General features: G+C 42.4%; 1 protein-coding gene across 1 annotated transcript in view; it reads left to right on the top strand.

Moving 5' to 3' along the window:
* The first annotated feature begins 218 nt into the window (after positions 1-218).
* The window catches only part of LOC111266967 (uncharacterized), a 31,115-nt gene continuing 6,575 nt past the window's right edge, over positions 219-24,758 (top strand). Inside the window, exons 1-6 of the mRNA XM_022844878.2 lie at positions 219-442; positions 12,190-12,458; positions 18,282-18,413; positions 20,270-20,490; positions 21,260-21,447; positions 24,190-24,498. Of these exons, the coding sequence (XP_022700613.1) occupies positions 246-442; positions 12,190-12,458; positions 18,282-18,413; positions 20,270-20,490; positions 21,260-21,447; positions 24,190-24,498 (1,316 nt within the window). The 5' untranslated portion in view covers positions 219-245. The remainder of the gene's footprint in view (positions 443-12,189; positions 12,459-18,281; positions 18,414-20,269; positions 20,491-21,259; positions 21,448-24,189; positions 24,499-24,758) is intronic.

Raw genomic sequence — 24,758 nt, forward strand, 5'->3', positions numbered from 1 at the left:
AAATATATTGGATAAGTTCGCTAATTATCACATGAAATAAATCTAAAGAACGTTTATTTTCAAACTAAGAATAAACGAAAGCGGTCATTTTCGCTGATTGAATATCTATTGTTTAACTGTTGTGTGGTAGCCTGGCAATCATATCAACTCTGACCACTCCGCTTATTTTAGATCTGTTCATTTTTCAGCCTATGTTTTTTGTTTTCGCAGGGTTTCCATTGGCAGTGTCAGCTGCTGCGTCGGTAATGTGGCGGCCAACTGCCCCTCTAGCCGGAGCGCTTGCGTTTGCCCCTGCAGGCTTTGCATCGCTACTAGCAGCCCCCGCTCCAGCCTGCTCTTCACTTCTTGCCACCCAAGCGCCGCAAGCGCCAACACAATCGGCCCAACTCTTCCGTAGGACGACGCTTCCGTCGCAAAATAGCTACCGGTTCCGAGCCGAAAGGTTAGTTTTCAGGGAGAACTCATCACAATGTGGTCCTACCCAGCCGTGAGTGTGCCCTTAGACAGCCAAGCGGAAAGTTTGATGCTATTTATATGTAGGAAAGGAATATAACAATGATTGTCCATTTTCCAGTTTTCGGTCTTAAGAGCTACGGTTTTCGAGTAATGTAGCTTTATTAGGTGTACGTTCCTTGAAGAATAAATTCAATCGCAACTTCGTTGTTGCGAAGAAGAAGAAGGTAAGAAGACCTTATCAGTTGATTGAAGATAGTTCTGGCGCATTGATTATTTCCCTTCGTAAAGAAAATATACATTTGATATATTTTGCTAAAGTCATACCGTTAATTTGATCTTGTACGCTATGAACTAAATGCATATAGCTCGACAGAAATAAGAATGCCGCGACGGCGATGTGTGGAGGAACTGGAAGAAAACTGTCTGTTTAAAGGCAGATGTGGGCTACTCGTTCGGTGGAGATCCCCATCTCCCGACTCTATTACTATAAAGGTTTTCTGAGGCGAATCGTTCAGGCGACGCGACCCGTTCAAACCTATACTATAATAAAGAGACGGCAAACGGAAGTGGGTCTATGACGGGGGGTAGCATAAGAAAGGGCGAACCCTACGCCGTACTAGTGGCAGTAACACTTATCAAGAAAAACACCTCGTAACCACTTTGGAGAAAAGAGGAGGATCATACTCCTGATTAGCAGCAGCAAGCAGGACCGTAACATCTTGACGACGTAGAGTGAGCGATAGTGCGACCTATTTAGGTTAATATCGGCCCTAATTGTGGGTTAGAAAACCAGCTGATTTACACTGCTGGATAGTCTGTAGTGCCACCCTTAGGGGTTCCTTGTCACACGTTGCATAGTTATACTAGTTTTGCTTCACACCCTTAAGTGTGAAAGTTAAGGTAAGGTGGTTTGCTAATCCTTTCTCATTTTTTGTTTCTCTAACTTTACGAATAATAATGCAAGCAGAGCTATAGGAGACATCTTGAATATAACAAATTCATTGGAGAACCAATGTCTACCAGCACACTACTTGTTTTGAGGAATGGTTATGCGAGAGTCGGTTGAAAAGACAGCCAGCGGAGAAGTGTCCGGGTGAAACTTGGCAAAATTACAGTAAAGAGTTGAGTGATAACTTCAGGTCTGTGAAGCAACGTCTAAAATCTAAACAGGGGGGTTTTGACTACTGACCTAGCAACCAGATTAGTGAAGGCTTTCGTGCTCTTTAGTACTGCTGCTTCGTTAACTTACGTCGAAATTCTATCTTGGTTGGGGCTCATATACATATATATATATATATAGAGGAATTACTAACAGTTTACTTTTTTTTTGGCTGATTAGGTATAGCATGGTTGGACGCCAGCTGTTGAATATCCTACCTTAATTGCTCGAACTTCATTGCAAGCTGTAAGCTAAATGATGTCGATCCAGCTTCAATGCCAATCCACATTAAACCTAGATACGTATATACCGTTTCCGATTATTTTCAACGAGTAAACGCCTACATAGATGCGCTGCATTTAAAATCTGTTTAAGAGCGTGAATTTGACATAGTGGAACTGTCCGGCTGAACTCTGATCACCGTTTGATTTTAGAAATTTAGATGGTTGCTCGAGCGACCATTGATGAAATCATCGCTCTTCGTCTTCGACGGGATCATGTACGCAGCTATCTACGCTCCATCGCAGCTATCCTCCTTTCATTTAATCGTACTAATCATACTCGCTTGCTACCACAACGTTGCTTGATTTGGTCATCAATATTAGCCAAGGACACAATACCGCCGCGTCCGTTCTCTAGTGGATACTCTAATGAAGTAAAAGACGTAACAAAACATTCACCTGTGCTTACGTCATATGGGTCGATCTTCAATTCGCTAATGATACACTCATATAATAATAATAATAAACACGTCATGGAGTGCTACTTATTCGAATGAAACAGCGTCACCCTAGATACTGAACGGTACAGAATAGAAATAAAAAAAAAAAAAGATATTTTCAATTTAGAATTAACAACACACGTTCGCTTTGGTTAAATCTTATAAAATACCATACCTCGATAATATTTATTATTATTAGAAATTGTTATTAGAAAAGTAGTGTATCCTGATTGGAACGTTATGGGACTAGGCAATTGTCGAGAGCGTCATGATAAGGTACTTATAGATATCGGGCAGCTAAATCTATTTTATCAACGCCTGCCCGAACTACGCTATAGCTCAAGAGTATACCCACAAAGAAATTTGTCAATAACCTACATTTAAAAGAAGCTTTATAGCTTTCTCTTCTAGTTTTGGGTAAAGGCGGCTTCAGAAGAAGACGTTACGATTGATGTTATAGTCTCAGAGGTCATCAGAACTTTAATATCTCATTCTGTCCGTACGGGTCTACAGTTCCATTAGACACTGGCCTGTGCTATTCATTCATTTTTTTTGCTCGCGATTTTACTCTTTTTTTTTTCTGTCTGTTTATTTGAAAACGAAGCAGCATGTCTGCAGACGCGATATTCTTCCAACGATTTCCCAAGTAACATGGCAGAGAACCGATATCCTGATTGGCTCGCCATCTAAACAAGTACTGTCTAAACTGGCCTATCCTACTTCTGGACACAATAAGCAATGCAGCGACAGAAAAAATCAAGACTTAGTCATTTGCAGGAAACAGCACGCCGACCGTATTACCGGACGGTAAAAGTAGATCGGCAAATTACGAACAAGAACGTCGAGTTGACTAGATAGCTCAGTTTAAGAAAAGAAAAAAGAAGAAATTGGGAACCTCGTAATTACAAAGACGATCGTCGGCCTAGGCGAGCCTAGCAGGACGTAATGCCGGGCCGACGAATGTTCACAGGTAACAACGATGTCTTAGTGAATTGCTAGCTGCTGCCAGTCACTAGAGTCAAGCAAATTTCTTCGTTTTGACGTTTTGGACTATTTTTTTTTTTTTTGTATATTTTGCGTTTCCTTCCATTGCTGCTAATTTCTACTTTTTCTACGCCATAACGCAAACTTTTTGCATTTTCCACCATCTTCTCGAAAACTTCTACTGTTTGGTTTTACCTTTACAAAAGACTTTACGGTCTCTTTGTTTGCCATTGACTGCTATAGTCTAATTTACTGCCTGACAATTAGGGAGATGAGAAGGGACCGCGATCTCATTGTGGGCTTACAGCATCTTTTGCTGCTGTACATTCCAAACGGCACTTGACCCATTCATAGTGCTTTGACGGTGCATACCCATTCAGCATATTCAAACTGCCTCCTTCCTGAAGTTTCACGATTTGTCTGATTTAAGCCCGATTGGGGCTTCCGTTGCTGGCAGTCATAACCTTGCTGAGATTAGTGGTTAGAAACGAGTCAACAAATCCTTCTCTTTTGCTTGTTTCGATCGTAGTACCGTAATAAAAGAGGCGCTAAAATGTATTTTGTAAGAAATTCATAATTTAAAAGATTTAACTTGAACATTCTCAAGTTGTCAAACACGTATGAAAAAAGCGGTTGTGAAAATGTCTGATCGGAAAGCCTATGTGTGTGTGTGTGTGTGTGTGTCTGTGTGTGTGTCAGATCGAATAGAAAAACATAATGAGACCTGAAGGGATGAGCCACGTTTGCTAGACGGCTTCGGTTGAAATTTACATTCATTTGATTTCTATTACTAATGTACGTTCACAGCTTAAATGTGACGCATTAGATCTGTACATGTATCAGCACGTATCCACAGCAGTATGCTGGTTTATGATACCGTTGACGCCTATTCCTTCGTCCATAGGGTTTTAGCGTAATCATGGTCAAATAGGCTCATATATTTCATGGATGCATCCAGCCTAAAGGCTACTTGTATGTGCCGTTAATTAGAGGAAGTTGTTAATGAAACACGCTTTTCTCTCTAACATTTGCTGAGTTTTTGTTCACACGGAACTTAGAGTTAACTTTAAGCTTGGGTGCTTTCTTTGTTTAGAAATAGCACGGAGAACCACTACGCCTTGTAACTGTTGCGATGCTATAGAAAGATTATGTACTGCGCTAACGAGTGCTCGACGCCAATAGCGAATCTAGACAGCAGTTTTCTTTTAGTAAAATTATTTCAGTGTGTTTTTGGCACACACACACACACACACACACATAGGGATATTTTTTTTTAACCTAAAGCTCATTATAGACAAGCAGAAATATATAGAACATACTTGATTTCCTAACGAGGCACGAAGTTACGTGCAGGAAGTGATAGGGTCCGCCATGACATTTACTTTCGTTTGGCTGCTGCTGCTGTGCCGATTAAAAGAATAGAGGCCCAACAACATCTTAAAGGGCCGCATTGTAAATTCAGCTTGCTTACTCACGGGTTAGTGACTATCATTGATAGGGGACAACATATGGCAGAAAAGCCTGCGTCTTTATATAGTCTATATTACGCGTCAATTTCCCTTATTACTTCTTGTACCGTTCAAAAGTTTAGACTGGTAGTGGTATGCATTTTCCTCGAAACAAACTATTATCTTTCATATTTGACATTACGCAAATATTGTTCTTTGTTAGTTGAAAAAACAAAAAGCGTCTTTAAAGACTTGGTGCTTAACATGCTCGTGTCTTTATACAGTGTCGAACATTTAAAAACGGGCAATTTTTTATGAAGGCAAGGTCTTACGAAATCAATGAATGGCTCAGCTGGTCTTACTCCCCAGCATAGCCTCCGCTATCGGAAGCAAAATCTGTTTCTCACAGAATCGTCATTGAGGACATAATATGTAGTCGTTCTGAACATAAAATTTTACTTTTCACATAGAACACTGTGTCGATTTGGTCAAAAAGGAGAAAAAGCTATCCCAGGACACTACGAGTAGTTATTGCGCACTTGATTTTTTTGTGGCTCCTTATAAATGTGCTGCAGGGCATAAAAGCCGAAGAAAAATTTCGAGGGTTTGTAACGGTTCTCCCCTATACTTCTAAAACAAATCTCGCAAGATTTCACTTCGGTCTTCAGTTCTCACTATATTTAGCCAGAATGTCCATCGGACGTGACTCGGATGGCTGGCATCGACAAAATATCGAAGAGGCGGAGTGCTTATCGAGGAGAGGGGTAGGGCACATGAGAGGAAGGAATTGCGAGACTCCGGACGAGAAAGCGACACTATTACCCGTACGCGCTAGACTCTACTACAGTGAGTAGATTGGTCACAGTGCCGATACGAGGCGTGCATGGAAGAAACAGCCGCGATGGTAACATGGGCATAGAGCCGAAGGAGCTAACTGACTTCGGAGACGCGCCAGGAGTCGGCGGATGTCTTTGACATTCGTTGCCAGCCCTAGTCCTCAGTTTAAGTGAGTTGACAGCACACTCCGATGAACACTCTGCCGTAGCCGGTTAACTACTACCCTACCCCTGCACCACCTCCAGCGTTCAGAAATGTGACAAAAAAGGAGCAGTTCCGCTTACCCCGATGCAAGTCCGTTACCCTTGGCTAGCGTTAAGCGCAGCCGGAGGAAGCTGAGTCACCAATATGGACGCAATGCCAGTTGCAGCCGTACGACCACTACCTAACCTTTTTTTTCTGTAACCGCTGTAATCGGCTTCTAATGTATGCTTCTAGAAGTCGGTAATTGAGAATATAATATATGTATATAACGTATCACGCCGTACCCATGAGTTGACGTAAAGACCTGCTCATTATATATGCACGTTCGAACAAATGCTCTTCGTTCATTGCCAGTTAAAGTACTCATAAAATTACACAGTGCAGTAGTACTTAATTATGAGAAGAGGAAGTGAATCAAAGTTTTTCGCCACTTTAATAGCTTAATGACTTGCCGAGTGGCTTTGGTAAGTCCTTAAACAGTTCCGACTGACGACCAATGGTGACTTTCGTGGCTGACGAGCGGGAACGTAAGTTATAACGTTCCAATGCCGAAACGCCTGCCTAAAGCTTGGTATAACTTCTTCAACGCTATTTGATTATTAAACTAGCTTGCCAAAAGCAATAGTTACCGGTTTAAATAAATAAACAAGTGAACCAACCAGGTATGTATGCACAGTTTGTTTCCGTCACCTTTAGGCCCCATCGCCGACGATAGCTTCCTTTTACATCAACATCTATAGTTACACCTGCAGGCCGCAACCGTTCAGCGTCACTGGGAGACAGAATCGTACACAGCGTAGGTGAAAGTACCTTTATAGAGATCGTTTCATTGCTGCCTTTGCGGAAGAAGTATTCAAGAAGTGTTTGATAGAGAAGAATTGCTCACTTGCTAACGAAGACGAATGGATGATCAATTAATGTCAGTTTCTAATACATAACAGAAATGCAGCACATAGTACATACTAGATATTTCTGCGACTGCACCTATTTACCGCACGCATTGTGTGACGAGCAACCTACAGAGTATAATTAATTGTCTGCAGCTATTCCCATGGTCCCCGAAGCAATATGGCTACAGGCAAATACCTCGAGTGTTTGTAATATCGTCCAGTTACATAGGTTAGCAACAGTGAACACAGCAAATGCGTTAGCAGTTCGTGTGTCACTTTCTATATAACTGATTCGTAGTATTTAGTCTTTATATACCGATACTAGTAACATGTAGGCTGTTTGAAAGCCTTTAGTGGATTTGTCTTAAGCGCTAATTTTCCGCCAGCTGAACTTTCAAATACTATACTTTAGTTCACAGTGAAACGATCTACGACGATCTAGCGAGTTCCATTCGCGGCAGCCGTTAATCGATACCACCGCCAAAATGTACTGCTTCTGACTTTAGGCGACACTCCTCGGTTCCGCTATCTCCCTATGGTCCTTGTATTCCTGCAACTTATCAATTACTTTCTTTACATCATGGAAATAATAGAGTTTGCCGAACAGACCACACGCTATCCGGAAATAGAAAACCAATATACGAACGGTGATCGATCACAACACGCTTGAGTCTGCTATTCGAAGACGCGTATATACTTGACTTGTCTTGTATCGGCGAAGCATGAAGAGGACTTAGCTCGACTAGTACTTCGCACCAAAACGACAAAAAAATGAAAATACCCCCGTAAAAATACGATATCTTATATTTACTCACTTGACTGATCTGTTTCGAGCAGATGTAAAGTGGATCTTGGTTGCCTATCCAATAGGAATGACAAACCTTCCCGATCGCACTATTTAGCCGTACTTCATCTAACAGGTGCTCTGACGATAGATCACCAGAGGGCCGAAGCGAGGATGTTTACGCTAAAAACTGAGAACGAAGTTTCGAATTCTACAACCTGTAGATTGGCGGGCATCTGCAATTTTAGGTTTAAATTTAAATAACAAACGATAGATACAGTTTAAACTCTACATCCCTTCGCCGATACTACAGCTTAAGCGAGACCCCGGTTGAAAAATGTCACTCCTGTGCAAAAAAAGGATTATTCTGATATGGTATTTGCCTAAATCCAACTAGAGGTAGACGGTTCGGCAAACGATACCACAGCGGCGACGCGTGTGCCTACGAAACTTAAGGCGGCTTAATTTCAAAAGTGGGCGTAGACGCACCTCTTTTTTGCTAGGGGCCAGTCCACTGGTGTATCATGAATAGAATACCGAACGTGAATAACTTCTACATCTTCCACTTCAACCTCCAACGAGTATCGAAACGAAGTTTGTCGAACTTACAGCTGTCTAGTTCCTTGTGGACGTTTACGAAATCTCTATCGATTTAAATAATTTGAGTTTCCAGTGCCCATCAAGCTTCAGCATCTGCTGAATCGTTATAACAATGACCGAATGTAAGGCCAAACAGCGCATTAATATTATGATTTTCGAGACACGCCAAACTATGTAAAGCCACACTTTGAATCATTGAACGAGATAACGTCTGTAGATTTCAAGGCTTGCTCACCAAACTCTTTATTTTTTTTTTGCAAGCATCACTGTCAATGGATGAAGAGGTTGCGATAAAACATTTGGACGGATAAATTCCGGTTTGCCGGTTCCTCGTCGCCGCTTCACTACGATACCAGACGAAAGAAAAGCAAATGTCTGGTTAGAAGCCGGCACAACGACCGCCATCAGTATATGCATAAAAGTATATGTTATCCATACGAAATTCTTCAACACAAATTAGCTCGGGTGATTAGGCAAAAGCAATATTGCTGATTAAGTAAACAACCTAAAGTCTACTGCTCATTGGAGCAGCTCAGAAATCCATACTTGGTTAAAGGTCCGAGCAGTACAAAGCGTTATATGTTCGACCAAGTTTGTATCGGAAGTTAGTCATGTGGCGTAACAAAAGTTTAGCGGGCCTTAATAAACGATTCCATAGTGCACATGGCCTCTAGGCTTAGACCTGGAGGGAGCTATACAGCGGATTACCGTTGATTTGAAACGCCTGCTCACAACCTACGTCTCTAAGTGTTGTTAGTAGACTGATCGTTTAGCTGATGGCCCTGCTACCCTATCTTAAGACCGTTCATTAGACGCACGCTTGACTCGTCCTAAAGTAATCATGTCAACAGTTATTATTGTTGAAAATCGGCATGGTAGCTTTGGTAGTAGATGTGGTTATACCGCTAGTGTCAAAGTAATAGCTCCATCTTTAGAAGATGGCAAACGTGGCGGGAGAAGGATCAGAATCGGCCAAGGAGGGTGAGCAGTGACTGAAATTTCTTTCTGTTTGAATCGAGACGAAGAGGGAATATAGCTGTGGCTGCTGCCACTATTGTTGTTTTTGGTCATAGCCTGCGATGGGCGTGCCCCTAACCTCACAGATAAGACTATAAGCGAATGAGTCGCTCTGACTCTTCTTTTACTTACCCTTTTTTCAGGTCTTTTTTGCTACAGGGTCCTAGGGAGGGAGCAGTGCGAGGACTAGGGGTTACTGCAGAAAGGGTGATACCAAAAGGATGACTTTCTTTTGCCGCTGCTGTCCCCTTTTATAGCCATTGTCGGTCGCCTTTTTGCTTGTGGCTACCACCAGCGGAGTAAAAATGGGCAAGAAGGGGTGAATGAGCTGTAAGGAAACGGCGACGAATGGACGTAAGCGTATCGACAGTTCGGGGGATGGCCACCAGGCCATTTGTGTTTAGCGGAGAGTTAACCAACCATCATTCGAATGAGAGAGAGTTGCGAAAGAACCCTTGCCCAGCAGGCTCAATACTATTACATTATCTCTAACAGAAGAGCTTCAGCCATGACCATCTTAGCTTTTTGTCTAGAGAACTAAAGTAGTGCGACCCCTTCAGAAGCTATTCGTCTGTTTCACACAGTCGACCAATGAAGTAAATACATTGGCTCCTTTCTTTCAACTCTCCTAACTCATATCACCGGAAAACTACCGAAGCGCGCCGACGTGAGGTAGTTCTTTGGACGACCAGTTGAGAATGTTAACGGACCACGGATTGTTACTGGACAGGCGTGAAGGAAAGATAGCAAAGTTCGGCTCTTCCACTTGAAAAGTCTGGCTAGAGAAGTGCTTTAACTGTGTTGGCCGTGACCAGGCATGATTTTTTCTGGACTTCTGTTTTGCCTGCGAACGATCTGTAAGAGGCTCGACTAAGGGACGTCGACATCGCGGCTACCAGTCTTGATATGGACCGTAATTGTGATTTATGTATGGATTGTAAAGCTCACAAAATTGATTTCATTGGCTATGTCTGTATTAACAAAATGAAGCAAACTTTTCAATTTGCTGAAAGCAGTATGAAGATTCAGTTACAGAGAAGCAGTACGAAAATTACATTAGTATTTCTTCATTGATGGCAACACGCGGCCCCTGAACCCTGTCGGCGCATAACTGAAACCAAATTTAATCGTCTGGCTTGTTAGTGACAGGTATTAACGCCGTTGCAACGTGCTCTAAACATTTCAATATATTTATGTGCAAAAAGATTCTTGAGTTAAAGATGCCATACCTCTAAAATTAAAAATGTAAAGCTAGCTTTCCGTAAAAGCGCATTAATATTGTGTTTCTTCCACATATTGTTAAATATAGAGTCCGTTGGAGATAACTGGAAACATGATAATCCGATTAGTATCGGCCGAATATTCTCCTGCCGAGTCCTTCTACAATCCGTCTTACTCTCTCTCTTTTGGCTAGCCCAAATCTATTCTCCTTGTAACGTATTGTTCATAATCAAGCGCCTGGCAGCACCAGCGGAACTGGTTATAGTGAACAGCCGCTACCTCCTCAGTAGTTTCATTACCTGCTTTCTGTTGAGGGTCTAGTATCGTTGGGCGCTGACTATCCGAACGCCCAACTTCAGCTTTTGTAGCTTCTTTGAATCGGGTGAACCAACGCTCATCGTGGCTCATTCTTGCGGCTTCCCTCGCTCTTGTCTAAGTTGGCTCTCGACTCTTCGATGGTTCCATGCTGCACACTCTTTCAACATTGTGGTCTACTTGCAAAGGCGATGCAAACTTGGCCTTAAATATAATCGGCGCCCCTGCTTTTTCTTCGGCATGTACAGGCTTGTTCTTGCTCCCGTTCTTGGTTTCGACATCATCGACCCGTTATATGTTCTCCTATTTATGTTACTTTTCCTCTTCGGCGTACGCCTGTACAGCCGCTGTTTCTGCCCCTTCTGGCGCCGCCCTTTCCCAAAGTGTCGCAAGCTTTTCCGTTGCTATCCTCGACCCCAGCCAGCCGATTCCCTCCATCTCTTTTCCGCCGCAGTCTTGCCTGCCGAAGCCTCCGAATCGTTTCCATCGTCGCTTGGCACGGTCTATGGCAAACGAGCTAGCTGACTGTCGACGCATGCGGCCGCGGTAACACAGAGCTGAGAGCATCTCAAAGCCTCGCTCTGACCGGCGCCCTTCGATCGGATGCAGCAGTTGTAACGACGTCTTTGCTTCACGGGATCGAAAGGAAGGGCCGAACGGGATCTAAGGCCTAGTGCAAACGGGTACGGCGAAAGGGCTCGAACGGCGAGGGCAACACTGGAAGAGGAACAAACAGTCTAGTGGAAAAGGACTCCACTACTAAGCTCAACATTGAACCTTGCTAACAGGGAAAGGAGGAGGGGGTTAGGCGAGGACGGCCACATATCTCGAGCTATAAACGCCATTAACTTGTTAGCTAGCCGCTCACGTCCCCCATGCCCCCGGAGCAAACTTGCTTTACGACCACGAAAAGTGCCGCGTGCAGTAACCGACCTAGTAGAAAGCGGCTACAGTCGAAGAATACTGTGGTAGAAGTGATAGTAATAAGTGAACGATGCAAGCCTATATTTTCGGTGTCGTAGCTGGCAGAATGAGGCGTATTTAAAGTAGAAGAGAAATTAGGAAAAAGAGCGAAGCTGGCGCGAGAAAGCAGCGGCTGGGTAAATAAGCTTGCGCAGGCTTATTGTCTCCGCCGAACATTCCGGTAGAGTAAGAGAAGAGACACTATAGCAAGCCACACGCCTCGTTCACTGCTCTGGAGCAGTCGGCTTAGTCTGTCTTCGCTCGCAGTGGACTATTATGGACGTATTAAAATATGTTTATAAAAGACCATGCGATAAGACTGATTCGGGCACAAACAGTGATATATGCTGTTGTCACAGTACTTCAGTTGTTTAAATTTTATTATGGTGATGATCATAGACATTCCGGTACCTAACTTGCATTTGTGTTGTTCTCTGAACTTTTTCGAATCAGTTCCAACAACATGCTTGCTTAAGAAACTCAGTAATTTCTGTAGATTCAGATAACCGATAACCAATTTTGCTCCAAGCAACTACAGTTTTTTCGAATATAGACACAAATAATTCATGACTCCTGCTCCTTCACTCCAGATGGACGCCCTACTCAACATCATCGCCAAAAGGCACAAAGCCGGCGACGCCATCACCGGGAGCAACTTCTTCAACGCCTCCACAAGAACCAGTTGAGGCGCCGGCAGTTGAGGATGATGCTCTGATGGAGCCGGCACCACCAGTGCCAGACTGCCAGCCTGCTGCGATACCAATTTCCGATTCTAACGTAAGTTGTCAACCGCAAGGAACTTCACCAACAACTAATGAAGCGCAATCGCCCATCCAGCCTTCTAATCACACCTCAAACGGTAAGTAATAACACACTTCTACATTCACCGTATTCATGTTAACAGGTTCAGTAATGTATACGTACAAGATAAGGCATTTAGAATAGGGCTAATTTTTACGGGGTGTTTGTCACAGCGGACATGCGTTCAGTCGCTATTCTTGGCACCAAAAAAGCCAGTTCTTTCGAGAACATAGAGCAAAGCGAGGAACACCAAGCCGCCCGTAATGAGGGACAGTGCGTCATTTTCGGAAGTCGACCGACTGTTAGCTATTATCGAGAGATTTCACGTAAGACGAACCTCCACCGACATTTTAAACTTTCTTCTTTGTCCGAAATCGACAGTTCTCTGTTATGACAGTGTTTAAAAAATCCGGGGAAGATTTTCGAGAGGCAAATTGAAAAATTCTCAGTTGCGTTTACATTCAACGGATTAGAAAATTTATTAAAATGTCATAAAAAAAACTGTTGTAGGTATATTTAGAAATTAACGGTTGTTCTTAAGAGAAAAATATCAATTGCAATTGCAATGAACGCATTATCGTTGAAATATCTAGACTTATATAAGTGTGGTCCTTTGCCGCATGCAGAATGCTAACATGCAATGCTCTTCTGAAAGAGAGGCGAGCATTTTAACGTATTAGTAGTACCGTATTATAATTACACCAAAGTAAGTTGTAGAATAATAGGATTCAGGAAATCAAGAGGTACTCTATTGTAGAATAATGTCTTACCTAATCACAACGAAAGGCCTCTACGGGCCCTCCTGGATAGCTGATAGGATCAGCTGATTCATCACTAACATACTTTTAGAATGAGATTACTTTTGAGCGCTTAGTAAGAAAAAAAAAGTCAGGGTTTTTGAATTCTTGCAAGGGTTCTAATTAGTAAGAGGCTTCAGTAGGTTTGCCAGTAATCGCATGGCCAGTCATCGATATAATAGTAAACTTAAGATAAGGTCAGAAGATAAGTTACAGAACGCATTTTGCTAATCTACATTTAGATGAACATATTAGTTTAGTCTCAGAAGAAACGCATTTACTTTTTGTTCATAGTTGCCTCTTCCGCAAAGCCTTACGAAACGCAACTTATCACCTATACCGGTCCACTTTAGTGTGCACAAATACAATATCTATTTGCCGATTGGCTTTCACTTACGCGCACTACCCCTGCGGTGTCCTGTGGAGGCTACAACCTCTATGAGTTTAACTGGTTGACTTTTCATGATAATTTTTCCCGGTCAGTCCCTCAACATAATTACCGAAGTGAGATTGTAAAGAGATTTTGTTATTGAACTTGATAACTGCGCCTTAATAGAAAGACAAAGTGCAGTACGCGCACGGCCTTTCGAAAAATGGGATCAGTAATCACAGACGCTTATGTCTGCTATATCGACATCGACCAGAAAGCGAGCGGAAACGATACGTGGTTTCGAATACCCTATATCAGCTACATTGAGGAGTGTGTAGTTCGTCGGATGGCAGGAGGGGCGTGGGGTGGGAGGCGTGAGTGGTATGTACTGTATTCTCCATACGATGCGTACGTATATTTTGTACGAAGTGCCTCGGGCAATATTTTCGATTAATTGCCACAGAACTCTTCATCAAAGCCTTTGTCTTCAGCGTGGCCTAAGTCGACCCCGCGTATCAGCCAGCCCCTACATAAACGCACCACTATGGAGGCGAATTTTTTTAACCCACCGAACTTGGATTTTATTAAGTAACTTACCTCTCTTACGACTCCTTTCTGCAGCTTCGCGTTGCCTGGCAGCATCTTCTAGCAGTAACTCCTTGATAGCATTCTGACGGTTTCCTGGGTCAATAGGAGTTAACTACGATTTCCGTTCCTATGTACACGCAAATAACCTGCTACACGCTGTGGCAAATTTTAGACCGCAAAAGATCACCCCAAAGTACGATCATTACGTTTACGAACAAATGCGGTTAACTGCTTTGTGAAAGAAACGTACAATACGGAACTCTAAATAAGCAAGAGGAAACTCTACCCGAAGTTTTATCTGTTCCCAATGAACCGAAAATGCATATTTACGTATTAATACGAGAGCGACATCCGTACTAACAAAGATAAAAATGTAAATTGCTCAGCAGTTAAGTATTAGTCTAGGGCTATTAGCGCCTATTTTTCATTGTGCCTTACTATTAGACAAATGTGAATACACATACACTTGAAACGTAAAACGTCGTGCTGGAAAAATACAAACAAGATGAACGTGCTCAAAATGCATAAGATTAGACCCGAAGGCCTAGACTGAAGCGATAAGTTTGGTCTCGACTAATTAAAATGAGAATTCGCACTACGTAGATTGACGAAGATATCTGCATAGTTATTGATACTGGTACCCAGTTATCTGGACTGAAAAACGGCAAGCCGTTCTTTCGTGGGTTCTACGGTGAACCTCTCCGCTGGCAAAGATGGATAACAACAGGCTGTTCAACCTTCTGCCTGCCATTTCGAAGTAGAACGGCCTATTGCTGCTTCTGCTGCATTTTCCACTCTTTGAGAGGAACAGACCGACTGGGTCCAATGATAGTACGCGCTAAAGGGTGCGAGGCAAGGGCGAAACAACGAAAATGGCAGCAAAACTAGCAGAAAAATAGGACATGAAGAAAATGAAAGAGACAGTAATAAAGGGCCATTCGGAAAACGAGCGCAGAGTGAGCTTCGGCTGCTGTTTCTGCTGATTTCGGCCTATTCGTTGGTCTCTCAACGGTAGGAGGCAATTTTCCATAATGCTTTTACAGAGAATTCTTCACTATACGCCTTCTTCGCCTGGTGACTGGTTCCGCCATGTTAGGCGGAGGCCACGGGGGGGGGAGGGGGGGTTATTGCGGTGGATTGTGCTGGCGGCAGCAATTGCGGTCGTAGCACCGGTGATGCTGAGGGCGACGGGAGCTGAGTGTGACAGGGAGATCGCCTAGATGATGCCGAGCATCGCTTGCTGTTTGTCATCTTGCCCCCGTCCCTGTTTTTCACTACCCCGTCGTACTCGAAAAAATAGAAAGGGACGAGACTTAAACAAACGACAAGCACAATAGCAGTAACAAGGCGACCAATTTTCTTGACAACAGCTCCACACAAATTGAATTATTAAGCCTTTCTTGCTACAGCAACTTAATTTTAGTGAGTTTTCGGCTGTCTGATGTTAAGGGAGTTCCTGATTCCGATCACTATATCGTCGTTCTATCGCGTGTATTATTAGTGTGCCCGTTCCCCCTTGCAATGCTCCTTCCACCAGAATCGTCTCTAAGCTACCCGTTTATTATTAAGTTGGAAAATCCTCTGGCATATAATTACATTTGAACAATATACGCATACTAAGAAACCGATAAAACGGCTATAGTGTTTTTATTGATGATAAAATGGTAATAACGAAGTTCGAGTAAATTTTAAAATATTCTTTTCCTTGAACCCGGCTTCTTTATGTGCTTCACGTACATAATGAAACAGAAGAATCAGAAGTGCTCTGCAATTACTAGCTAGCTTGATCTCTTACGCTGATCAATCCCCTGACCCACTGGGGTGCCGTTCATTGAAGTTGTAAATTCAGCAATAGGTTATTCGTACTTGCATAAACACCTAGCCGACTTTTTATTGGCTTAAAGGCTTCTTTAAGATGGCGTAATGTATTAAGGAAATGCACCGGTGAGTCACCAGTATAAAGTATAATGGAGGATCCTTCTTTGCTTGTCGATTGGACAAGTTAAAGTGTGCGGGGGTTTTTACTTAGCAACCCAAATTACGGCTTCACTTCACGCGCGGTTAACCATGAAGGGGTTTAGCAAGAATCACTCTTAGTATTCGACAACTGTGAAATAACTATAGCATATATATAAAAATAAGTCTATGGTTATTAGAGAGCTCTTCGATACAAACATCAAGCATGCTTTCATATTACGAGTTTAATGGTCAACATATGCGGAATCGATGTATCCACAATAAACCGACTAGCGGAAATAGATCAAAAAGGCTGTTCTGATATGAGTTAATGATGATCAACTTACATAATACCGAGGTTTCAGCATAAATGGGCTCTTTCTGATTTGCCCACTTTTTCGACCAACTCTCACTTAAACAAATATCTCACAAATTTTTCTTTCCATAGGTGCCAAAACGTTACGTTTTCCCGAATCTCTTTTTTTAATCGTATCAATGTTATCGGCGATTTTCAGTTCAGCAGTCGTTGCGCGATGTTCTTTAGATGTCAGTTTCCTGTTCTGACTAAGGGGCATCTTATGACACTTTATGATCTGTACAATACGTAGTGAAAGCTAAATGCCGAGAGGTTGTTGTAGCAAAGACCGAATCAACGAAATAATAATTGTGCATCCCTTTTTTACCCTGTAAAGTACGTTTTCCCACGTATCTGTCGTCTGTTGTCGGAACCAATAAGTCCGTTTTATTGTTGCCCTCGGTCCTGATGCGGTAAACAAAACTGCCTATGTAACGACCACCGTCCATCTTGCGATGTCGGCCGTATCTGTAACACAGATAGCCTTATGCCGTTGTCATTACGTAAACCTCGTACGCTTTATTCGAAATTGACCGCCAATCTGCTTGACTCTGCTATGTTGTGGGTCCTCAGTCGAGAGGAAGTCAGTACATAAGATAACTCAGGATTAGGACGAAAGGCAAAAGAACTTGCTAAAGGGAGACCGAGTTGACTAGGGAAGCTTGAACTATCCAAAGGAAAGGTTTTCGAAAAGGGGTTCGGAAAATCAGTGTGCGTCTAGGGGGCCCTTGAAGACTGACTTCGAACTCAACTGATGGTCGACTGTTGTTAAAACGGTGAGTTTTGGTGTAAAAGGGGTTTCACGGAGGTGCTGGTTTCTGATTTTGAGGTTAGCATTCTCAAATTTTTTACCAATATTTTCGCCAGACTTTCTTGGACGACCTACACAAAAGACTGACATACTACATCAAGCACTATTTTGCCTGACTTACATTTTGTCGTACCGACGTCCAAGAAGGTATGGACCAAAGAGTCTATGAGTACAACCATTGTAATATGTAGGTACACTTTAATGAAAAATAAAAAAATTGTATTCACACAGGTCTGTGTCGTTAAACAAACCTCACGTAGCGGTCCTAATAAGCCTAAACCACAGGCTTTGCCATTCACGCTGCAGTATCTCATGCAATCTAATAATAGTATACATCTATATATAAAAGTTAAAGTTAAGACAATATCGCATAAAAAGTCCCTATAATAGTTTTTCACACCAGCTGTCGAGGGGCCTTGTAAGATAATGTTTAGCTTGCGGACATGAGCTTATGTAATAAAGATCATATTCGGTACTGTAGTATCTTTATACTAGTAATACCGTAGTGATGCTGCTTCTCCACAATCACCATTAGTTATACCAGTTCGCCCTTTCTCGCACAGTGCTGCGAACCAACGCGGCCTACCTTATTTTACCTTCTTGTCCCACTCCCCCAGCTGTTCTTTAAAAAAGAAAAAAAGCACAGACTATTATCAAAATGTGTCTTTTCACACGAGATCACACTCATAGTGAGGCGTGCGATTTTACCTATGTCTAAGTTTTATCATGGGTATGACAAGTAATTTACTTAAGCATTAAGTTGACAAAATATTGATGACTAATCCATATGAGTCGAATTTAAGAGCATCATTACCTGGATAGTATTACTAATCGATGAATGAATTGAAACTTTTATACAATACCTATTGAATACTGGCTCGGCGTTCGAACGGCGGATACACCTATCAACAAACCTACATGTTAGACTATAACTAGTTTTGGCTTTTTGTGACTCCATTATCACTTGATGAAAGACAACTTATTTGGTGGCATTTTCGTTACAGACTCTTCAACGAGTCCTCAGCCTATGGGGGCTGCGCTCAACCCTGAAAAGCCCCCCACGCCGCCTAGTGATGGTCTCAGTCTAAGTACATCAGCTACCTCAAACGCCAGCAGCAACTGTAGCTTAACTTCAGGTAACGTAAGACCTCTTTAGAAAACATTTACTGTATCACGCTTCATGGCGTACACCGTGAAGGATCATGAATTGTATTTCCAACACACAAAAATTATACTTAAATAAACAAAATCTAATAGCACGTTCATCTTAGCTGACAATTATTGATCCGGATCAGCTAGCATTCATTAGTACGTCACTCTCTTAACATTTAAAAATATTGTATAAACACCTATGTTGACATTAACGCAATTCATATTGTCTTGGGACAAGTAGCGATCTGTACGAAAATTAAACAGGTTGTTTCGTGTGCAGAAATAGAGCGGAATCACCACTCGCCCATCTATTTGAGTTATTTCGTTAATGACTACGCTACACAAACAATCCTCAACGTTGTCGTTAAAAACTTCCAACTGTGACGTAGCTTTCTTGCCCCCCGCGTTGTCGTCCTACTCACTACAATTGCCTTGCCTTACTTATACGCGTTATGTCATATAAAAGCCTGTGACATGAGGCACAAACCTCTTACTTATATTAATACTTGCCTTTGGCCTACCGGATTCTGTTAAAAAAAATTGGATTACATTCCTTACAAACGGACACCAAAGCACCGTTAATTCGCGCACTTCTATATATAATCAGAGATTTCTTTCATTCATAGCACTTCTTTCCATTTTGTGTCGATGATGGTTATTCAAAATAACGTAGCAAACGGCAGCAACTATTTCTTCTAATCATTTATAACTAGTTGTCGCGACGGAGAACGTTTTTTTGCCCTTTCTGAAGAGAAAACTACCTCAGCCAATAAATTCAGCGTGCATAATTTTATTTGTACGCTGACTACCTCCATTAAAGACAGAGTTGGTGTACCTTTGTTACTATATGTTTGACCAAATTTGCTGTCATTTTCGTGCTCGTGTCAAACGAACTTAATTAATTTCACTATTTCGCATACTCAGGAGTCAGTCTGATCTAAAACGACATCATATATGATGTTACTTGGGGTCATGCACATGCTTGCGCATTTGTTATCTTTTAAAAACAAAGCCGCCTTTATCGTCCTTTCTTTACTAATGGTTTATTGCCCCTCTAGCCTTGAATATATTAAACCGCATCCACATCATGGGTTTGATGCATTTCTTATCGACTGTTTGTCTCTGTCGTATAAAATTTTATTGCTTGATAAAGTAAAACTATCGGCAAGCAACACACATTATTTCCTCTCAGATAGCGAGAGCCGTAGATATAAAAAGTTGCACTGAAAATCAAAAAGTCATCTCCTTGTTTCGGCAACCCAACATTTAGGACTGACCGCAGAATCCGTGTGAAGGACCAGTGTAACCCCCTGCTAAATCATGAGTGGACATCTGGAACACTTCATATGTTCTTTCGTAGCCCGATTGCTAAAGAAATTGCGGCTTCAGGATGCTGTTGGCCTAACAGCTTGTGGTGGAAACGAAGTTTTGAACAAGTAACCCGCCCAGGGGCCCTTCATGCCCTTCTTGCTTTTATCGACCAACCAAACACGTTAGTTCCAATCCCCTCTATTTCGGCCCTAGTCATATGCTAAAGGCCTTAATCTAGAGGGAACGACGCTGCCCGTTTCGCACAAATTGAGGGCTTACAGTTGAAATCAAATCGATCACAGCTAGTACCATCTTACTGTTCTGCAGGTACTGAGCGGAAAAAAGGCGTTCCTTATTATTATCACAAACGTTCACGGGACCTACGACGAAATCATGAGAATATGGAATACAACACTAGATTTGAAGAACTGCCAACACATTTTTGAGATAGTGATGACAATTTAACAAGCGATTTTTTTTAAATATTTAATATGTGCTAACAACACAGATATCATTTGGACTGAGTTAGGTGTGTCTACATTCAACGACCCGTGCGCCCAAATACCTTCTTTGAGCGACCTGATGCAACCTCTTTACTGCAAGGTATGTGACGCCAAGCTCAATGGTCGTCTCCAAGCCTCAGCACATTACGACGGTAAAAGTCATCATCGACGCCTCAGGCAATACCTAGAGAAAGCCGGGAGAACAAGTGATCTGCACAAGCTCAAGGAACTCCACCAACAAAAAAAGGTTGTCATAAACGATATTTTTTAGTATTGCAAACACTGCCATCGCTTCCCAATAATGAGCAGGAAATAGGGACAATCGTGGGCCGGGTCTAGTTCACGGATATAGGCTTGTAAGCTGATTTATTATTACATTAACTTCTTGTGCACGAAAAATTGAGCAAACGCTACAAAGGTACGATGCTCTACTGGTGCTTCTGAATGACTATTGCGTGTATGGAAGCTTTTGTTTAAATGCGTATACAGCATACCTAGGGAGTCCAGTTTTTGTTAAGCGTTGAGCAGTCTCATACAACCCACCGAAACCGACAAGTAGAGCGGGCTAAAATCACTGTACGACAGATTTCTGCAAAAAGACGAAGACTATCGGTCTTTCCGACTACAGAAAATCGAACTACAATTACTAATGGCAGTAAAAGCTTACAAAGTATTCATTAAAATGACGAGTTATCAAGTACTCATGTTAGGTTCTCACACGTACCCGCTCAGCCCCACAGGGACTAAATTGAATCGGCTTCACTATGGCAGGCATTTTACAAATAAAAACAAATTTTAAATACTCATCATCATCGAATAATTTTCATCGATCACCTCAGACCTACAGGGGAAATGTTCTAACAACTTATGCACGGATTGACACTCGAACGAGTTGTTTCGACTTCTTGGCAATGAGTTAGGTTACTTTTATACTTACAGGGATCACATGCTTTGTACTATGATTTCTCTTATGGTTTGCGGACGCTTTGATTTTACTGATTGTGATGTTTGTTTAGTTGGAAAAAAAGAGCGCTGGGGGTGACAAGCTCGAAGAGAGTTTCTGCAAGCTATGTGATGTAGCGTTCACCTCAGATGTGCAAGCAAAGCAGCACTACGCCGGACGAAATCATCAGAGAAGACTCAGGGGAGAGCCCCCATTACCGAAAGGCTTCTACAACCCGGTCACCGGTAAATGGCAAAGACAGTACGTATACATAAGTTGTCTTACTGCTGTACGGTGGTATGTATGCTAGGTATGATTAACAGAGCGACAAATTACTTAGCGCATTCGTAGAATAGACTAGGGTACAACTTATATTGAACATTCTTCCCATTGGTCCAGGCTCGTAGCAACTACTAACAGTAGCATAGGAGATAGGCTGCAATTCATTCGGCATGGACTGGTTAGTAAAAATTCAAAGAAACAGACTGATCTTCTTTGTCCGGTCAGTCCTATTGCTGGCGATGGCAGTCGTCTATTTTTCAAAACATCACTACGATAATTAGCGAAGTTGTTCTGAATGGCTTTATTTGTCAACTGCGAAGGTTTATACTCCAGCTAGAAAGAGGATAAGGTGTTCATCTAATGTACACGCTATCCTTTTCACTGTGCACATAGAAAACAAAAAATTTGTCAATCACTGACCGGGAAAAGTTCGCTTCTCATCGATCTTTCGAATCGGATCACTTTGTATCTCTCGTCATAAATGAAACAATTCGTTTTGATAGACTAAAGCTATTCTATAAACCTTTAGGCTTCAGCGTAGTCGTTACTCGAAACTATTATATTGAAGACCGCCAGCGAAATGAGTAGCTTATAGCATTAAGTAATCATTCGTAGGTGTGTCAGACAGCAGCTTACATAGTGGTTGATTTTTTCCCGCAGACGAGCCAAAGCGCTCACGTATTATCGGGGCCAATCGTTATCACCAGACTAAAGACTCCTACACAGAGTAAGCTAAGCCAACCCTTCAGCGATACAAATTTGTGTAGTTAGTAACGGAAGACTACATCGTCGCGGGGGACAGATCAAGCCAGTGAATGCATACGGAAACAGATGTTCAAACGGGTGGTAGCTCGAATGTAATGACAGGTGATTAGGTCTAGCAGTTGGCATAGGTGGCTTCCGGAAGAGAATATATTGATAGTAAAAGTAGCTGATGAGCTACGGAATCAAAAGCAATATGATTCATTTGTGGCCTACAGGACAAAGGCCGTACGAGTTGTTGTAAAAATATATTAGCGAAACCGAACGAAGAAACACTCAAGCAAAGGGGGTTCGCTGCGCATTCGACCGGGATGATTGAGTCAATACGGTAATCTGTTAGGGTAGATCGCTCTATAGACGGGGCGGAAAAGGCAGTAATCTCGAAAATTAGGTCGCTGGCCAAAAAAGCAATGACAGAAGAGAAAATTGTTCAAGCCATGATGCCGGGCCACTGAGCGATGCAAAAGTACGAACGTTACAACGAAAATAGACAGAACTTGGAAGACGAGAGAAGATTATGAAGAATGAAATCTACACTTAATTGGAAGCAGGCATCCACACCGAAGGCAGAAAAGTACCCAAAGCAATCGCTCGCATGAAGAAAATGATGATATTTTCAAACAATATATTGGAAAACGTTACGCAAAGACACTCGAATCTTTACTGGTTAACGAAAGACGACCAAGTGCTCTGTCTCAGAATAGGAGTAAGTTTAAATAGCTTGCCTTACCTATGGTAATATAACATACTGGAACCAATGTAAAATTCGTGCGAGTTATTCCCGGACATGGTTAGACCAGCGGTAACTATTTGATACGGATAATCAGAAAGTGGAAGAATACTGGAACTGTTAAGGAAGACTAACGCAATGATCAATGCCAGCGGGTCAGAGAGGCGGTTAAGGTGGAAGGTGCTTTGGGCGATTTCGATTCTGATTAGTGATGGCGTATGGTAGTGGACGCCCGGGGCTGAACTGCCCCGGGGTTCGTCGTGGGTCGCATGAACTAAGAGCGCGGGTAGGCTACGGAATGAATGGTCTTGCGTGAGACCAGGGCGGTTTGAACCATGTCAACATGTCTGAACTGGAAAAGTCATATAATGATCTCAAGATAAACCGGCAGGCTGTATAAGATGCTAGGGCAGTCAGAAAACGATAAAGCACATCAAAGTCAAACGCCGAAGCGTGGCGAGTCTCATAGAGCAATGACAGAGATGCTAGACGACGAAGAACCTGGAATTAGTCTCCGACGAAAAAAAAAGAAGGCAAAAGGATTTTGAATACGAGGAAATTAAACACACTTTGCAGTGTGCAGAATAAGGTTAATCTGAATGTAACATTTACGGCGGGCATTTGAGCGTTAACGACAAAATGGACAGCAATATTTAGATGGGGCATGGAAGGGAATCTGTAGTGGAAAGAAGAAGGTAAAACTAATATCTGAATTTAGAGATGATGTTGTTATGAAGAAGAGGTACTCTAGAGAGGATATTTTGAAGGAGAATCCAATATACAAGTGCATACAGTTTATTCAGAGATTTCAAAGGGATCAATTAAACTGTGTAGTACGGTGTGAATCATTAACCAAAAAAATTCATGTTGCTCATATGTGTAGCATATGAGCTACTTTAGTGAGTCAATTGTCGACCAAATTTTACATTCTCGTATAACGGGAGAATAATTGAAGACTTCGACCATTGATACATAATTGCAGCATATTAGTTCCCGACGCTCTATTACATTATTGCATACTTGTTATCTTTCGTAGATCCTTTCAGCACCCAAACTTGCAAGGGACTTTATCCGTCACAGAATGGCGATCAGTAATCTAAAATTTTGGGGAAAAATTAATTTAGTACAATTATTATTACCCGTAAATGATCGACTCTGTACTTTTAACACTCTTCTTTTGTTTTACCCTGTTTACTTGGGTTTTTGTTTTGTTGCTAATCTATCGACAGACCTCCGACAGGACTACCTTTAAAAATTGCGACAAGTGCGGGAGCTGCGACCACCGGGGTAGCAGCCGCCGCTACTGCTGCTCTTGTGACAGGACCGCACGGCGCGCACGCCTCAGCGTTAACCCCCGGTCATCATCCCACGGTAACATCGGCAAATCTTCTTGGAGCTGCGCAATCTCAAGCGGCAGCACTTACCGCTGCCCTCTTTTCGTCCCAGACAGCTTTACAGTCACTCCCATTTTATTGCGAAGCTTGTAACGTCGCCTTTCCAAATCAACAGCAAATGACAGCACACCTAACAAGTCCAGTGTAAGTGTTCCAATACATAAGGCTTAATCTATTATGCGATGCACTGTATTGCTATCAAAAAAAAAAAAAAAAAAAAAAAAAAAGTCCTTGCTTCACTACGTGTGCGCCGCGTTGGTCACTTCAGCGAAGCGTAATTTCGACAGCCAATGCGCCCTCCGCGCCCCGTTGGTCGCTTCAGCGAAGCGTAATTTCGACAGCCAATACGCTCTCCGCGCCCCGTTGGTCACTTCAGCGAAGCATAATTTCGACAGCCAATGCGC

The sequence above is a fragment of the Varroa jacobsoni genome, unplaced genomic scaffold (genome assembly GCF_002532875.2).
Source record: "Varroa jacobsoni isolate VJ856 unplaced genomic scaffold, vjacob_1.0 scaffold_1132, whole genome shotgun sequence".
Lineage (NCBI taxonomy): Eukaryota > Metazoa > Arthropoda > Arachnida > Mesostigmata > Varroidae > Varroa > Varroa jacobsoni.